At 48.6% G+C, this 19,027-nt stretch overlaps 1 protein-coding gene across 10 annotated transcripts in view; it reads left to right on the top strand.

The window, feature by feature from the left end:
- Hdac4 (histone deacetylase 4) overlaps positions 1–19,027 on the top strand; it is a 240,101-nt gene that overhangs the window by 196,637 nt on the left and 24,437 nt on the right. For 8 of the 10 annotated variants that reach the window (XM_076914757.1, XM_076914756.1, XM_076914755.1 and 5 more), the window contains 7 exons: positions 1,783–1,969; positions 3,712–3,845; positions 6,522–6,642; positions 10,332–10,378; positions 13,636–13,743; positions 15,863–15,918; positions 16,885–16,972. In XM_076914757.1, coding sequence (XP_076770872.1) covers positions 1,783–1,969; positions 3,712–3,845; positions 6,522–6,642; positions 10,332–10,378; positions 13,636–13,743; positions 15,863–15,918; positions 16,885–16,972 — 741 coding nt within the window. The remainder of the gene's footprint in view (positions 1–1,782; positions 1,970–3,711; positions 3,846–6,521; positions 6,643–10,331; positions 10,379–13,635; positions 13,744–15,862; positions 15,919–16,884; positions 16,973–19,027) is intronic. The other 2 variants (XM_076914759.1, XM_076914760.1) reach the window with 1 other exon arrangement.

Genomic DNA, 19,027 nt, shown 5'->3' on the forward strand with positions numbered 1-19,027 from the left:
AATCCAGTGGCACTCTAGACTTGGCCTCTGCTTCTCTGTAGCACTTGGTAGGACCAAAACGTCAGAGTTTCTCCAGCAAGCACCTGCTGACTTTTATTCTCATATGGTCCCTGGAACAACTGGATAGAAGCCACAGTATGAGGACCGCTTAGCTTCTCCTGAATATCTTCATTATGAATAGGCCCCATAGTCTGTCATCATACATAACCACCACTCCTTAAGAGCTAGTAGAATTCACAGAGGGTGACAGATGCCATCAGTCTTGTGAGCCAGGCACTTGGGACAGTTCGTGGCCAGAACTGTCTCCTGCCTCAGGCTGAGAGACCCAAAGGGACATGGGTGTGTTAGTCATGTCTGGGGTAGACCCTCACAGAAAGCCAATACCTTCTTGCCCTTGTTGAAACCCAGTATTCTGTTACCATACAGATGTAAGTCAGAGGATTTCAGCAGCTGCTTTTGGTACTGACGTCTTACAGACACCAGATGATCCAAGCATGAAACAGTTCTTAGGAGTCCTAACTTCCTGTGTTCTCTGGAGAACAATCAATAAAACTCCTTCATGGGGATCCCAGGCACAGAACAGTTTGTGGAACTGCACAGATGGAATATCACTCAAAGTCAGCTGTTTAGTGGCCTGGGCCTTATAGTGTGATGCAAGATGGGGAGGCTCTGGGCCTTCTGTTTCTGCTTGAGTTTTCATGGCCCTCCTACAGGAGGTACCCTGCATCCCTACTGTGGCCCAGTATCTGCAGTTCCCCTCCTGTCTGCAGAAAGTTCCTCTCCTCTGCTCACAGCTCAAGGTTATGCCCTGTTTCTCAGGAGTATTTTCCATAAGATCCATTCATCAAATAAGACTTGGGATGAAGTTTATGGGTGTGGGCTGGAGTTAGATTGCCTTTTTTAACATGCAGCAGTGGTGTGGGATAATATGGCTTCCCTTTCAGCTCTCTCAGGCCCTAGGAAGTGGCTTCCTCTGTTTGCCACTGCCTCTGGGAAGGCCAACCCTGGAAATCTGCTCTTTGCCTTAGTCTACCCTGCTGGTTTATTCCCTGTGGGGACGTGCACCTCTGCCAGTACCCAGAGTCTCCATCAGGGTCCACATCCCTCAGGGTAGCTAATCCCCCAGGTGGTGACCCCATACTTGCCAGACACCAGCCAGATTCTGCCTCCCCCACAATGTGTCCTTGTCAACCCTCCTGGGCACCTGAGCCCTTAGTAGCATGTCCCTTTATTTCTCCCACAGTTGTGACCTTCCTATCATGAGAACACTAGACTGGTCAGAGGCCAAGGTAGGAACACAGTAGATAATATAGAGCCGGCCCTTCTGTGTCTGCCTTTGCTTTCCTCCTGCGAGCGATTGCTCCAGATCAGTCACTCTTTCACTACCAGAAGAACCTGTGGAGGGAGGTCTTCTCCTGTTCCATTTTCACACTGGCCAAAATGGTTCTTCCAGCCAAGGACCTGACTTTTGTCTAGTACCAGCCCCTCCATCACTGTTTACCATTTCTTCAGAGAACTCTTCCCAAGCCCCACCTGGACCAAATCTCTCTGTGGGCCTTTGAGATGCCAACTCCCTTCATCCTTTCAAACAGGGCTTATATGTCAAGTGTATTCTCTTCTGTGACCCCACTCAGATCATGGCCACGTGGTTAGGAGACATGCATCCATGATTGGTTGTCCCACAGCGGAGAGGCCTGTCAGTGGTTAGGGGTGACTGTGTAATAAGTGTCACTGACTGGTGGGAAATGAGCTGCACTAATGGCCTTCTTTCCTGTCCTGCAGCAAGCTCTCCTACTGGAGCAGCAAAGGATCCACCAGTTAAGGAACTACCAGGCATCTATGGAGGCTGCTGGTATCCCTGTGTCATTTGGTAGCCACAGACCTCTGTCTCGGGCACAGTCCTCCCCAGCATCTGCCACCTTCCCTATGTCAGTCCAGGAGCCCCCCACCAAACCAAGGTTCACCACAGGTAATTCATAACCTCTTGCTTGGGGTGGGGGTTGGGATGTAGGGGAGGAGGGCTGTGGAATAAGCCACTAATGAGAGGTTAAGGGAACAGCCTACAGCTGAATCTGAGAACACAGGTCACTGTCCAGAGACAAGCGGCCAGTGCCATGTAAGGCCTGAGAACCACTCAATCATGGGGGCAAACCATGGTCCTGTTATTCTAAGGCTGGCCAAAAGCTCAGAAAAACCACCTTCTCTTTCTCCTGAGGAAAGCAGTCTCACCTGTGTGCCAGCAAGGGGCTTCCCAGCCTTCACTCTAGGTCAGCAGCAATAGCAACTTAATCTTCTGCATATATTCTCCTAAACCAAGCCTAGGACAGCAGCATTGCTGGAGGCTCTATGACACCCTGTACAGTGGTTAGTGCAAACTCCGCTGGAGCAGAGCAGACTCTGGACCCCTCTCCCCCTGGCATTGCACCTGCCCTGTGGGCTGGAAATAGTGTGTCAGTGCCACTTTCCTTTGTACTTTAAAGGTCCAGAGGTCTAGGGTGAGCTCAGCAGAGGAGTGTGGACCACAGCTGCAGGGACAGGGATTATCTCTCCAAGATGGCCACACCATCTCTTCCAAGAGTTCCCTGTGGTGGCAAACAAGGAAGCTAGGATGGTTCTTCGTATTGTAGATTTAACATTTGTTTGTAATGAAATGAAGGAAAGTTACGTAAATATAGAATGGCTTGCAAAAATCTTCCTTACAAACTATCTTCCTGTAGAACACTTCAATTATAGTCACGTTCGCTTCTTAGAAGGAACTCTTTTCCGATTCTAGGGAAAAGTAAATTACCCAATCAGTTGATAAAGTAAATTACCCAATCAGTTAATAAAGTAAATTACCCAATCAGTTAATAAAATTGCACCCCACAGAACCCACCAAGTATTCTGTCCATGAACATTTGACCATTGGCTGAAATTAACATGTCCTTAAAAGACTGCAGCTCAGATAAGAGAAACTCTGTCATGATACCTTAGTGGAAACTTGCATGCAAACAGTGCTGCTCAGTGCTGTAGCTCATAGTAGTCTCTGTGGCTAGTCAGAAGAGACCTTCCTGTTTGTGCAGGCTGCCTCAGTTCTGCAGTCCAAAGCTATAAACTATGTTCATTTACTTGCTCAATTCATGTCTACATGTACGTCTCACATAAGAGGTCTGGTTCCCTTTGTATTCTTGTATCCATCTTGAGTAAGCTGGTATATGCCACCTCTCACCCCCATCCCCACCCCCACCCCGCAGTTGAGCTTCTCTGAATTGGCAAACCACAAAACTCATGCAAGCCAGGACCACCTGGTACCTTGGACAGTGCCCACCTAACTGACCTGCTTACTGCAGAGCCTGGGCAGTGACCAGGCAGGCAGGCAGGCAGGCAGGCAGGCATTCAAGGACCAGTCCCTGCCATACCTAGAAGTCAGCGTAGCGCAGAGGCCACCCAGACCTCAGTGCCATTGTCTTACCTTCTCACCTTTCTATCCATAACTTGGCCCTGTGGTGTAGCAGTCTTTCTGAGCTGCTGTGTTGGCCAGTGCTGGGTCTGTCTCTGACTATGCTTTTATCAATATCCTCTAGTACCAGCTTGGAAAGGGGGTGGGATGAACCAACAATCAATTCTGCTCTGTTCCCTCCTGGGAATTCTGCTATTGTCCCAGGGCCACCTTCTGTCATTGGGTGGCTCAGTCCTGAGGAGTACTCTGACTTCTGCTCTGTTCCAATGCAGGCCTTGTATATGACACACTGATGTTGAAGCATCAGTGTACCTGTGGAAACACCAACAGCCACCCGGAGCATGCTGGAAGAATCCAGAGCATCTGGTCCCGCCTGCAGGAGACTGGCCTCCGTGGCAAGTGTGAGGTATGGGGTCTATGGGGACAGAGGAACACCTTTCACCTTGTTTATGCCTGGACATGGCCTCCAGCCTGCTGTATCCATGCTCTCTACCAGTCTGTATTCATTTTGTAGTAATGGAGAGGGTTCAGGAAACATTGTCTATATTTCCTCATCTCCATCCATAATGTGTATAAGCTTTTGGGAAGCCCGTCTTGGTACCTTTTCTATTGCTGTGATAGATACCTGAGACTTATACTTTATAAAGCAAAGAGGTCTGTTTACCACCTCACAGTTCTAGTAGCTAGAGGGTCAAAACCAAGGTAACCAACATCTAGTGAGAATCCCCTAACTAAACCACAACACAGCAGAAGCAAAAGGGACTGCTTGCTGCCGGGCAGTGGTGGCGCACACCTTTAATCCCAGCACTTGGGAGGCAGAGGCAGGAGGATTTCTGAGTTCGAGGCCAACCTGGTCTACACAGTGAGTTCCAGGCCAGCCAGGGCTACGCAGAGAAACCCTGTCTTGAAAAACAAAAACAAACAAACAAACAAAAAAAAAAAAAAAACCAAAAAACAAAAGTAAGGAGACTGCTTGCAGTGTGAGCTTGCTTTGCTCTGTGACAGCCTGTTCATTTGAGAACTAATTTAGTCATACAAACCTGAGCCATAATAACTTCTAAGAGTGAAGTCCTCATTTCCCAGTCACCTTCTGCCAGACCCACAGTGCCAGCACTACCATATTGGCATGTAACTTCCTCTCCATGAGCCCTTAGGAGCACACTGCCCACTTCCCTAAGATTCAGTGTCTTCTACAGAAGCTGCACCGCTGTTCTGTGTTCTCAAGCCCACATGTCAGACTGACTTCCCTTGGCTGTCCTTGCCTTCTTCCTAGCTGCTTCTCAGCTGCTCCCTGTGGCTGACCAGTGTGTACATTCATGCTTATGAAGTGAGGGAAGGATCCAAGACCCAGAGGAAAGACCAGTTCACATGTCCCATCAGGCCTGTCAGCTTTACTAAGACTGTGTTCTCCTGTTGTACGTATCAGAAAGCTGCTCTGAGGATATGTGGAGAACTCTGGGCTTTTTCTTCCACAGATGAAAAGTGTCCCTCGGCCTGGTTAGCTTTGTCTCTGGTTCCTTTATGCCAGTGTCTCTGCCCAGGGAGCTATGTGGAAGATATAGGGTTGTCTCTCTGGGTGCTGGTATTCAGTTTCCCCAGGTGCAATCCTTGCTCTCAGGAGGGCTAGCCTACCTGCCAGTGGTGTCCAGTGTTCAACCCAAACCTAACCACACAGAGCTGGTCACATAGAAAGAGGCTTTGTGTAAGATCATGTTATGCCTCTCCTGGGTCTCTCATCATGACACAGCAGGTGTGCATTTCCAGGTCCTGTGCACTCAGGAATCCTAAGCTCTGAGGAGGAAGAATGGATTTCGGTAGGGCAGGCACAGAGACCAAGGCCCTGTGCCTGGGAGCTGTTAGTCTCAGGTGAGCCTTCATTCCCTTCTCCTTGCCATATGGCTGGCATCACCTACCTCCCAGGATTGCCTGCAGTGCCTGCCAGGGGAACCTATTGTGTCTTCTCAACTAGGGAAACTCCTCCATCTGTCCCTCATGTTGTCCTGCACATCAGTATAGTTTAGGGCACAAGGAGCCTCAGAGACTCTTAAGTGCCTCATGGAACAGCAGTTATTTCTGTTTTCTCTCTATGAGCCCACCCATCATCCCTTATGCAGTGGAGTATTCAGAGTTTAGGTTTAGCCCAGGGCTCACATATCCCCTGTCTCCCTTACTACCAGTCTTGTGCCTCACTTTTAGGGATGTCTCAACATCAGGCCCACACCTGCTCCTGAAGGCTCTGGGGTGGGAGGTGATGAACAAGGGTGAGGCAAGGCACCTGCTTTGGAAATCTGTCTGGAATGCTATGCCACTGGGGGGCAGCATTGACCAGTGTATACAAGTCATGAGAATAATCTTATTTCCTCGCTTGTTGAGCTGGCCTTGCAGGATGAACTAGCCATCCTGTGTGTCCAGATGTTGCCGCAAGGCATCCTTCAGTTTTCATCATTCATTAATGTTTTATCCCCTCCCAGGAAAGTATACCCAAACAGGGACTGTGAGGCAGATTCTCAGCCAAAAAAGCAAGTGGAGCCAGGCAGGGATAAGAGTGCAAATAGATAGAAAGCAGGGTGACCACCTCTCCTCAGTCGTTAGTGCCTGTGTGGAGGCCGGAGAGCACAGTGGCCATCTCCCAAGTGCAGCACAGGCTACACCATGCGAGGCGTCCACAAGAGGTGCCACAAAGACCTAGTGTTGGGGAGATAGTGGAACAGTGGCTTGAGGCCCCTAGAGGATGAGCTCAGGCAGCTCCCTCACCTTGGATACTTCCTGCTAGTTTAAGCCCAGACCCTAGTTTCAAAAACAAAGTAATAATTTATTGAAAATCATTTGTGTGATAGTAAAGGGTGTCCTGTTGAAAAGTAGAATTATCTTTTTAAATGTTTTTCAAAGCTATGCTTAAAATGTAAGCCATCTAAAATATTTTGAAATATGATGTTATATACTATTTTGTTTTCCACTTTCCAAAAAGCCAATAATCATGTGCCTATCCCCATATTCAAGTTGCATTTCCTCTGTGGCAGTGGCCTTGTTAAGGTAGAGATTGAGCTGACACTGAGATATGTTCTCCCCTCGTGTCCCACAGTGCATCCGCGGACGCAAGGCCACATTGGAAGAGCTGCAGACAGTGCACTCAGAAGCCCACACACTCCTCTATGGCACAAACCCTCTCAACAGACAGAAACTGGACAGTAAGAAACTTCTAGGTACTCGAGACCTCCTTACATCCCTACCAGGTCTGATCTTCTGCAAGTGATGTTTCCAACCCTTGACACCTGTGTCTGGGGCCACTGTGTGGCTGGCCAGGACAAGAAGGTTGGCTCCTAAGGCCGTGGTGCAGAGAAGCCTAGAGCCACACTCAACTCTGGAAGCTGTTCAGGAATGCTTGAGACCAAGGGCACCCAGCCCTTGCCCTGTTTGCAGTTCCTTTCTAAGACTTCTGAAGGGAAGGCTGAGAGGAGGCCTGGAGAGAGCTAGGCCTGGCTACACTGGGACCATTGCTTACAGACTAGGGAGCTGTGTCTTACACCCTGTCAGTCAGCACTCCTATGGGCAGGTTCTGGCTAGCAGAGACTCATTCTGCATCACCAGCAGGGGTTTTATCTAATAAAAGTAGGCTTTGACAAACTGTGGGGCCCTATGTCATCCCGGAGTACACCCTGCATCACCAACATGGCTTACCCCACAGACCCCAACCACTCAGAGACAGTGAATTTGCAGTGATCCAGAACTGCAGACAGTAGAGACAGACAGAGCTAGAGCTAGAGCTGCTGGTCTCTTCCATGGGGCTCTGACTTCAGGTCGTGGTCCCACAATGGGGTTCCTGGGTTGCACTAAACCCATCTCCCTCCCACCTTCTCTTATTGGGCTCTTTGTGTGCTCACCTTCACCCTCAGTCAGGAGTCAGGGGACCCAGTCCAAAGAACGCTGCCAGTGAGAACTCCCAGCAAATAATGTCCTCCAAACTCTTGATGCAGGGCTCGCACAGAGCCCTTCTCTTGTGAGCCTGGTCTAGCGGTAGTACCAAGGAGGGGGTGGGGTAAGGCGAGTTTATGCTAGAATTTCAGGGCACCTCTTGCCAGATTACACAGATCCCATGAATTAGAAGAGCATGACAGGCAGCAATGGGAAAGTCTTAAGAGCAGATAGTAGGGCATGGTGCAGGGCGCTCCACAGATAACTAGGGTATGCCCTGCTTCCCTCCTGGCACTGCCACCCAGCTGAGCTGCTGGGTAAGCAGGAGGAACAGGCCGTTTGCAGCCTCAGACTTTTATTCCTCAGCATTCTTTCTCAAGCACTGGGGGACACTGCCAGCCTGGATGAGATGAAGCCAGAAGCTGCTCGGCAGCCAGAGGCCCATCCAAGAGGCAACTCCTATAACATGGTCCAGATAACAGCCCTGTGGCCCCATGGGAAACAGTAGCCCTATGGCCCTATGGGAAAGAGTAGTCTGGGATGTGTGGTTCAGGTGCTGTCTGCTACTGACCCAGGCAGGGCCATCGTGGTTCTTCTGGGACTTTTACTCATCAGCCTTTGTTTTGCCTCTACAGCCCACTGTCCTGCACATGGGCCCCTTGGCTATAGGGTACTCTCCAGACAGGAGAGGTAGATCCCAGAGTGAGGAAGGAGCTTTGCCCAAGATGGGACTTCTCCAGTTAGAGTTGACAAACAGGTTCCACCTCACAGGAGCAGGACAAAGCCAGCTAGATGAGTGCCCTCCTAAACACATGCCATTCCTCGGCTATTCCTTCCTCAACCCACCAAAGACATCAAAGGGAAGTGTCTGGATTTTAAGCTAGTTTCAAACCAGAACAGATGCATAGGACTAGATGTGTATCCTGTGGAACAGAAGTGTTTGTGTGCAAGGCTTAGAATGTGATCACTCAGTGTCCGCCAGTCACGTGAGCACTACTCCTCAGCTGATGGCCAGCAGCACTCTACTGAAGCCCATTTCTGCATGGGTATCTGTCTGTTTTAGAATATTTTCCCCACGCCCTACACGCTATACTCATCCCTGAACCCAGGAGCTATGTGAGGGACTCTGTCGCTACACCTATGTCATTGTGTGCAGCTGGTTCCCATATGCTCCCTCTGTCCTTTTCCTTCCTGCTAAGCTTTGCACATTGACACTGCAGAAAGTACCTAGCCCATCACCACCGAACCCTCAAGACCCATGTTTAAGTTTCTAAGGTGTCCTCACCACATACCTACTCTGACCTAAGTACTTGAAACATCGTAATAGCAGTTATCCCAAGTTCTGTTACCATAGACCTAGTTAGATGTTTAAATACTGCTGTGCTTTTCTTTCCTTTTTCAATCCACACATTTCTCTGCCATGTACAAAGACCCTTTGTAGTTCTTCACATGGGACTGAAGTGAATGGCAGCTGTGGTGGGCCGGACAGCATCCCTAGAAACAAGGAGGGGCCTAACAACAATGCTGAAGAAGAGAGCCTGACTTGGGTGACTGTAAAGCAGGCAAAGCAGACCTCTAAAAGTCTGGCTCCCACAGAGAGTGAGTTATACACGGCAAGTCCATGTCTCTCCTACCTCACCCACACCCTAAACCTCAGCTCTCCCTCTACTGTAAGTAGACATAGTCCTTACACTAGGCCTCCCCACCCACACCCAAAACCTCAGCTCCCCCTCTACTTGTAAGTAGATATAGTCCTTACACTAGGCCTCAGGCACGTGTGCAGCCTGATTGAAATAGTTGTGACCCCAAACCACCAACAGCTAAAGCTAGGCTGTGGCCTAAGCTGCAGTGAGAGGTAATCAGTCTAGAACAGGGACCCTTGGGTAAAGCTGACGAGAGACACCCATGCTCATCCTTGTCATGAACATGCTGCCCTGTGTGCTTTCTATGCTTAATATATGATGAAGTTTCTTTTCCCTTTTTTTGCTGGCTAGATTATGAACATAACAATATTCCAGTGATTGACATCTATAACGTACACAGTGTTGGCTATAATTTCAAAGGAAATACACTTCTATAGCCCTGGCTGCCACATAAGTAGCATGCATTTCCTGAAGGACGTCTCAGTGTCTGAGCAGTGGAGCTCTTCATCCCCTACATGGCCAACTCTTATCCTCTTTAGGAGTCCCTCTGCTGCAAGAACTGGTGTATGCAGAGTTGAAGACATTTTTGCTTGCTGCCCACCTGTCACTGAAGGAAAGATGCATTTAGTGTTTCTATTCTGCTTCCCATGTGCAAATAAGGACCAGGTTCTGGGCCCAGGCTCTGGGTGTTTGTCCATTTAAGGCAGAATGGCAGGGGTAGTAAGAAGCAGGCCCAGGTAGGAACCAAGCACCCAAGCCTTCAAGAAACAACAGAAAGTGGAAGACCACACAGTGCTGTTGCCTCAGTGTGAATTTGAAGACTCATAGTAGTAGGAAATATGCAGGTATGCCCTTGTTCCTGCACTGTCCATAATGGCTCAGTGCATTTAGGTGCAGGCCAGGAATGGGCGAGCTTACTCAGATCATGCTTAGAACTCCAGCCAGATAATGTAGACACAACCAGCCTCCCCTAACCTCCAGATCTGCCAGCACTCAACGGAAGAGGTTCTGTGTTGTAATAGGAACACTGTCAGGCACAAACAAGCTCCCCTACCCACAAGATCTATGGGCAGCATGGTGTCTGGACTGTGCAAGGCTGTGCCAACTCCTCAGGGGCGCACTTCACCTCCTGTGGCTACCTAACCATAAAAAGCTGCTTCCTCTCAGACTCTGGCTGAGCCACTCTCCTTTCCCTTGCTGCCTGGTGGTAGAGCCTTGCAGAGCCAGTGGGACTCTAAGAACCAGTCTTGTCCTAGGGTCTACAGCATGCTCTATGGACTAGGCACTCACAGAGCCAGTGCTAACCTGATCTTCTGACCCTGTCCTTCTCCCCACAGGCTCGCTGACCTCCGTGTTTGTCAGGCTTCCTTGTGGTGGTGTTGGGGTAAGGATTTCTTTAATGTGTAAATAATGTCCTGTTTGTTCTCAGGGCCCCAGTGGTCACAGAAATCATTGCCTTGCTCTCTCAAGTGGGTAATGGCTGCCAGGTGTTTTCCATAAACAGTACTATGGGGTAGGTGGGGCCATCTGGGGCTTCAAAGGAACTGAGAGCTGGGAGCAGTTTTTTGGTTTGGTTTTTTTTTTTTTTTTGGTTTTTTTTTTTTTTTTTTCACCAAATTCAGGCACCTTTCTTTGGGGAAGGTTGTCTAACAATGCATCTTACTAGGCCACAGCTCTTGTGCAGCTCATGTGTACACTGAGCCTTGTGGCCTACGTCCTCAGCAGTACTGCACGCCTGTCCACACAGGCCACAGAGGCTTCTTAGGGCATTGTGGGCTTTTCCTGCCACTCTCTAGTTTGTACTCTAGATAGTGTTACCATAACATCCATGGGTCAGGTGACATTTCTAAGACATTGTCTGGTTTGTTATGTCCTTGCATTTCTATAACCAGGTGATACGAGCAGCTAGGCACTTGGAAAACAGACTGAGACACACAAAGTGGCCAAGAACTAGTCAGCTGTCAAGGCATCTACTCCACCTGTATAGATAGCCTTACCTTCTGCAGCCAAGCCGGCCTAAGGAGGCAGAGGTTCTGCAGTACTCTTGTCCTCTCAATGAGAGAGTGGGACAAGCCTCCTGTCTGATCTTCTGAGGTTCAGAGTCACAACAGCACTGCAGTGTGTTGGGCCAGCATATGCCAAACTTGTCCTAGCAAAACCTGTGCTGGGTTTGATCACAGATCGTGGGGTGAAGCTGAGGTCTGGATTCTGTTATGGAAATGAAACAAAATTGTTTTCTTCCTGAGTCTTTACAGAAATCGCTGCTTTGAAAATTGCCCCGTCAGAGAATCGATGGCATCTATTCATACTACCACCAAGCTCTCCTGGAGTTATTTTGTTTTGTATTGTAAATAGGCTGCAATCTCTTAATTCAGGGCAAATTTTTGGCCCAACTTGAAAAGATTTGGATTTGCACTGCCCTGCAGCCAGAAGGCCCTGTGCAAGGCAGCACTTATAATTTGCAAATGAAAACTAAGTGCAAGCTCAGACCAGGGGTCGAACCCAGGCAGACTCCTGCACAACTAACCCCAGATCTGAGGTCCACCCGGCATACCAAATGAGTACAGACATACTGCACAGATGTGAGGGGAGCCCAGGGGACCCAGCCTACAGAAGGGAGTTTTAGGTAGGCCCAGAGGCAGCAAGGCAGTCTAGAAGCTCTGGCTTGGACTCATTGGATCTCTGCTACAGCCATGGACTCAGTTTTCCTCCCAGGGTTTCCAGGGCCCACCTACCCACCCACTGAGGTGTCAGAAAGCAATGCAGATGCTGTGGGAGAGCTGAGACCTGTTTGGATGAGGAGTGGGGACCTGAAGTCAGGCCCCTCTATGCCTGAAGTAGCTTTTCGTTGCCAATTCTGTCATATGGTAGTTCTTTCAGAGTGTTAAAACTCAATCTTTATTAGCTCTGTTAATAAAAGTTTGAAATAGTTTTGATCTTTTTTTCCCAAACCAAATAAAAACTCTTCTGTTTTGTTCACCTCATTATTGTGAACTTCATGCTAGTAAAGACCTGTGTTTGCGACTTTCGCTCCTGCCCCAACCCTGCCTGGAAATGTGGTCTGGACTCTGCTGACTTCTAACTCCAACTGCAGCTTGAGTCCCCTGATTTCCAGGGCTCACCCAGATTTGCCACATGCTCCATTGTCAGTATTCAATTCCACTTCCTAGATACTTCTATCTGTATTTCCCATAAAGCACTTTCCTCTAGCTCCTGTTAGCATCACAACCCTGACTCAACAGGGCCACCCCTCAGTACCACTGCAAGGGGAGCAGCTGGAAGACAGAAACAGGGACACAGCAGCAGAAAAGTCTTATAATGTTAGCAGCCTGGAATTCTGCAGTGGCAGTAGTCCAAGGATTTATTCCTTCCTCTGTGCAGAAAGGGGCTTGGCCGGTTACAGACACTTACCTGTGATGCCCAGAGAATACAGTCTACAGAAAGTCCTGGAAGAGCAGGCACATGTCATGCATGGTCCCTTCTCCATGTCTTGGGCGTGCTCTTTAATAAAGCCAGGCTCGGGCTGGAGAGATGACTTAGCCGTTAAAGACTAGGCTCACAACCAAAAATAGAAGAATTCGGTTCCCAGCACCCACAGCTGTCTCTCGAGTCACTAAAAAAATAAAATTAAAAAATAAGATAAAGCCAGGCTCGCTCTTCACTCTTGGGAAGGAAATGATCACTGAGTTTATAGCCTCCAGCCTGGCCTGGACACTGCTGGGTTGCCCAGGACACTGCTGCCCCCTGGGGGTCACAAGGTAGAGTGTCTGCTGCCCTGTCACCTTTGATACTATAATGAGCCAATAGTTATGATTAGATTCTGCAGCCAAAGCTGGTCTGCCTAGGACTGCAAGCCAGTGTCTCAGCAGTGAATAGTGATACCTCTCAGCAGGCATTCCTTTGACATTTGGGAGCTATTTAAAGAACATAGCCCTTGCCAGGTACCCACTTCAGCAATGTCTTCACCCATATAAAAGAATTTTAAATCATCTGTCTCTGAGAGTGAAGCTTGTAGAAAAGCTGGAAAGAGCTGCTCCTCCCTATTGATGGTCAGTATCTGCTCGTTAGCAGATGGTGTTGAAGGCCCAGGCTGGAAATGGAGAGGATTCCCAACACACGGACACACACGTGTGTGCATACACACAGGGGGACACACACACAAATGGGATTTTAAAAAAATTGTAATGTATTCACCTTTGCCCCAGCTAATAAGAGACAAATGGTTGGCCCTGCTTTCTTTTTTGAGTGGTAGCTAACAGGCCACCTTTCTGTCACCTGGGACAGACCTGATAGTTCTTTTTTACGCCTCATGTCCTGGTCTTATATAACTACTAACAGCCCTTAGTAGTCTTGCAGTTAAATTCTACACATAATAGAGCTGTTCATTATAGTTTCTGTTCCATTTCATTTTCTGTTCGTTAGCGTAACTCTTAGCTCCGGTTCCATTTTAAAAAGTAAGGGAGTCAGTAGGCTAGGATGCTCGCTGTCAGCCCAGGTCTGTTAGAGCAAGGAAAGGGAAGGGTCCAGACCAGTACAGCATGGTATTCCTGGTCACTTACTTTTATTTCTGTATTTACTGTTTTGGCACATCTGTGACAGCGGCATGGGATGTGGCTCACTGGAGGAGTGTTTTCTCCACAGGTGGATAGCGACACCATATGGAATGAGGTGCATTCATCTGGGGCAGCCCGCCTGGCTGTAGGCTGTGTAGTGGAGCTGGTCTTCAAGGTGGCCACAGGAGAGCTCAAGGTCAGTCAGCACAGTGGAGCTGGATGACACAAGGAAGGCCAGCCCACTGTCCTTTGCCCTCTGGTGAGGAGCTGGAAAGGATTGGTGTGAGGAGGCTCCTGTCCAGGATATGTGGGCATTTCAGTGCTGGAAAAGCATGTATTGTTCATGTTCCACGATGGGTCTGTGGAGCCCTTTACCCTTCCCAGTTGCGGAGGAGCCTTGCATGCTGTTGCTCACGTGGCCCATCTCCTCAGTAGCAGTTGTACTAAAATTAAAATGAGACATTTCAGAATATTTATTCTAAAAGAACAACAGCAGCTAGCATAGTACGTGGCTGCTGGATTCACACCTGCCCTACAACAATGTGAACTGATAGGAGAGACACTCGGGTAAGCCAGAGTTGAAAGAGAGTATCTTGTAATCTTTGTGGAAAACTGGATACCTCTCTGGCCTGTGCCAGTGTTGGCCTGTGGCAGATCTTGAAAGCCAGGGCAGTATGGGCCCTGCAGCCTCCTGCTTATTCTGTAGTTTTCTGACCCACAGGGTATTTACTAAATCAGATAGCAACTGGAAAGTTAAGGCCCAAGATCCCAGCACACTGAACCCTAGAAGAAACCAAATGCCTTCCTGTGCCATGGTCCCTCTCGTGTGTATAGGGACAGGCAGCTGTGAAGGCCGAGCCCCATCACTGGCAGCCCCTGCCCAGCTTGTTCCCAGAAGTAAATAGCCTTGTCTACTTGAAAAATGGCTTAGATCTCCCCAAGTTGGAAGGCCAGAAATAATCTCATCACTACAGGGAAAATGGGTATCCTAGAGAAAAGAGGGACTGTCTCAGCTCACAATGACATATGCAAAGAGGCTTCCCAGAGCTAGCCCATACATGGCCTTACTCAGAACCACTACGCCGCTGCCTTGCTACTCACTACAGTGTGCTAAAAGACGTGGGCCTGATGGTAGAAGGCTGTGTGCACTGTGGAGACTTTTCATGAGGATGTTCATGGGGAAATGCCCCCTTGGAAATTCATCTGCGCATTGTGAGGGCTGCTGTGTCTTCATGCCATGCTCAGCTGCTGCTCCGCACCATCTACACAGTTGTCTGCACAGTACAAGAAGCAGGTGGAATCTGAGGCATGGTAGACCCCAGTCAGACCTAATTGCTTGTTAGAAGCCAGTGCCCAGGACTCAGCACGGAGCAGACCCAGGACTGAGGGCGTGAGCTGGCAGTGCTGAACATCAAAAGGTAGCATCTGTCTTAGATCTGCTTCTTAGCCTTACCACTGCCATGGCCTGTCCTAAGGAGCCAGCTTAGCAGCACAGCACCCTTGTTAGTAGTCAGCTGACCTTTTTGTGCTCAGTTAAAGCTTGGCCACTTCTCGGTGCTGGTGAAGAGTCAGGGGTCTATTGAGTGTTTTTACAGCAGCAGCCCCAGTGGTGTTCAGTTGGTTTTGTAATGTATGAGTGATGAGGAATAGGCTATGCAGCTCTGCAAGCCTTGCCATCCAGTGCCATCTCTGTAGTGGTTCTTCTGGGTGGAAGTAGAGTTGGGTACTATGTGAGCTGCCTGTTCCCCCAGCAGCTAAGCTGCAGTCAGGATAGAGGTGAGCCCAAGACCTGCTTAAGGCATGACATGAACCCCAGCAGCACCATATATGAGCATTCCTTATTTGTTTAGAGGATGAGAAAACAAGTTCTCATTTAGCCAAGCTCCAGCTCACCGTATAGCTGAGACTGGCCTCAAGCTGCTGATCTTCCTGCTGGGAATATAGCATTCACCAGCATGCCCAGCTTTTTTTCATTTGTATTTTTGTCTTGCATAAGGCTGCTGGTGAGCAACAGGCAACAAGACTATCCTGAACCCTAGCCCACACCCCTCCAGTGGTAGCCCTGACCCATAGGCACTTGAAAGCAGAGCCGAAGGTCTACTGTCTGTCCTCAGGTCAGGCACTCTGAACAGATCCCTTGAAAATGGAGCCAGACTTCCTGCAAGACAAGGCTCAGCTAACCTCATTCCCCACCAATGTCATGGGACCAGTAGTAATGGAAACCGCATCCTTCTGTGAATTCTGAATTTAATGACTTTCTTGTGGATAAGAAATGCCTTTCCTCACTATTTCCCACTGTCTGCTATTATCTACAGAATGGCTTTGCTGTGGTTCGTCCTCCAGGACACCATGCCGAGGAAAGCACACCCATGTAAGTAGGCAAGCAGGCTGATTAAAAGCATGGGTAACAGGGCTGGGTGAGCATCTGGAGGCCTGGAGAGGAACTGAGTGGCCTTGTGCACATACAATACACCCAGGGTGTATTGCTTTGTCTCCTCTGCTCGCAGCTAAGGTAGACATGTGATCTGAGGCCCATGCAGTTGGGTGAGGAGTATGAGCACTGCCGCCTGTTACCTTCCCCACTAGGTATAACAGAAATGGTTCAAGTATTAAAAATGAGTATGACAGCAGGGAGGCTGTGCCAGAGATGTGTGCAGTGATGGTTCCAGTCTCTGGCCCGCAGGAATAGTACCATTCACATTTTGTATGGGTTTCACCACCTTTTTAACCTAAGCAAGATAATTGTTCAGAGCCTTGCCCAGAGGTTGACCCAATTAGATAATCCTAAATAGATACTTCCTAGATAATTCTAGATCCTGTCAAGTTAACCAATATTAACCATTAGCAGTGTTTGTATATGTCTTCATGGTGTATGTGTGTGTGCAGCTATCTGACATATGTATATGTGTGTATATTTGTGCTGTTTGCGTGTATGTTTGTATATTACCTGTATTTTGTGTCTGTAGATGGGTGTCCTATGGTATATACACTTAAGTGTGCCTGTGTGTTTATCTGGGGTTGGGGGAGGTTGTCAGTGGTGGGTAGGTGTCTTCTGTGGTGTGTGTGCTCATACATCGGTGTGTACATGTGTATCTGTGGAGGGTACTATGTGTGTCTGATGGGTGGATCTTATGTGGCACATTTGCTTCTGTGCCTGTGAATCTATGGCATATATGTATTTAGTGTGACTTCGTGTGCCTATAATCTGTCTGTTGGTTCGTCACCAGCATCACTTGAGGTCCCCAGAAGAACACCTTCACCTGAACCCTCATAGGGACTTTAGACAATGCTCTGCTATGCATGGTGTAAAAACAGTAACTAGGTGTCTCTTCTCCAGGGGTTTCTGCTACTTTAACTCTGTGGCAGTTGCAGCCAAACTTCTCCAGCAGAGGCTGAATGTGAGCAAGATCCTCATTGTAGATTGGGTGAGTGGATGCCTCCCTAGCCAGTTCTGGAAAGAGCACACATGCCTGCCTCTCCCCAGTGGACAGCCTGAATGAGCATTGGGCCTTGATCTCTATTGATACTTGGAGTTGGGGAACTGAACTCTCTGGAAACAGTCTCGGAGATCAGAAAAGTAAAGCCTGCATTCATTAGACGTTGGTTTCAGTACTTGGGCTTGAACCTCATGGGCTCTGATCTTCCAGGATAGTGCCCATAGTGAGGATGGCCACCATGGCTGATCCTCAGCAGTGTCTCTCAGGAAGCTGGAGGAATAAAGGTCATGTTCAACCTTTCTGTATGCTTTAACCTGGGGACATGAACCTGGGCTGCCCACTTGCACTAGCTGAAACTCACTCCACACACGTGACTAAGCCTCCGTCTTCCTGAATGAACACAGCTTCTTAAAACCCCACTATAGAGTAGCTGATTTTTCTGAGAGTTAAGCCAAATGTCACTGTTCCATGAGTAGACAGGTGTTGGGGTATGCCTGTCAGCACTCCTTAGTCACAGTGCCTAAGTGTCACAAGCTCCAAACACCAGGCAAAGAGGCAGCCTGGGCTTCTGCCAGGCCTGGATCACCCTGGTCTTGGCTGAGAGAAGTGGTCTCCAGGGCATGTGTACTGGGTGGCCCTGTTCTGCAGAAAAGAAACCAGTGGTTCTCATACACCTGCACATAGAAACTCTTTAGTACTGATGTCTCATAACATAATTTATTAAGACCACACCAGGTTGGGTTAGCATTTGCATTTCAAGCCCTTCTCAGTTTCAAAAAGACCCAACAAAATATAAACCAGGAGAACAAGACAACATGGATCCTGAACAGGGCCTGAACAAGGCAGGGAAGGCAGTGTAGTTTTCTACACACCAGTAAGCCTGTCCCCTCCTGCATCCTGGCCCTTCCTTGGCAAACAAGCAGAGAAATGGGCAAAAAAACAGAAGTGCCATGCAGTTAGTGGCAACATAGATGTGACAATTATGTTGTGGGAACAACTAAGTCAGCATGTGACCCAAATAGACAGTCTTGTCTTCTCAGGGCTGCGGGACATGCTCCCCAGGGCCACACTTTGTATTAAAATGCATGATGTTCACACACAGAGGCACTGCTATGACTCATCCATTAATGGTACCCATCCACTTACTGTACAGTGTTACCCATGGCTCCCCCTCCCAGCAAGAACCTAGTGCATCGGATGAAGGGCTCTTGTGTCTGTGAGTGGCCAGGCATTAACACATCCACATTCTACACTACAGTGAGCACAGATGACCCTATAGAGAGAAGTCTTCCTCATCCTCATCCCCCCCCCCCCCCCCCCCAAATACACACACACACACAGCTATGCAGCACAAGTCCACCTAGCCTTCCCATCCTGGAAACTAATTCCCATGGCCCACAAGAGTAGCCACCAGCCTGGTAGAAGCCAAAGCCACCTCTTGATAAATGGACATCAAGTCTTAAGAAAACAGCCGTTCAACTGCCACATATCCTGTCAGTGGTTCTCAACCTTCCTAATGCTGAGACCTTTAATGCAGTTCTTATGTTATGGTGACCCTCAATCATAAAATTATTTTTGTCATTCCTTTGTCATTTTAATTTTGCTACTGTTATGAATCATAATGTAAATATCCGATATGCAGGATCTCTGATATGCAACCCCTTTGGGGTTGCAACCCACAAGTTGAGAACAGCTGCCCTTTGAGATGTGCCTGAAAGTAGCCAACTCACAATTAGTAATTATCCTTAGGAAATGGCTCGCTTACCACAAATAAGGCAGGCATGTAAGATTGTTCAGATGGCTTTGTTTGAAATAGCAGCCTCAGCTCAGCTCAGCTAGAAGCCTAACTCATCCTTTTCACTGAGTCAGGACTGCACTATGGTGCTCAGAGTTACTCAGACTCTTGCCTCAGCATCTCTATAATGCTGCATGAACCCCCGGCTCCTGACCATGAGATGTCAGCCTGGCCAATGATTCCAGGGTGTTTGCCAAGTAGGAGCTGCACTCCAAAGTACAGGGCACAGATGGATGGTGAGGGCCGTA

The sequence above is a fragment of the Arvicanthis niloticus genome, chromosome 17 (assembly GCF_011762505.2).
Source record: "Arvicanthis niloticus isolate mArvNil1 chromosome 17, mArvNil1.pat.X, whole genome shotgun sequence".
Lineage (NCBI taxonomy): Eukaryota > Metazoa > Chordata > Mammalia > Rodentia > Muridae > Arvicanthis > Arvicanthis niloticus.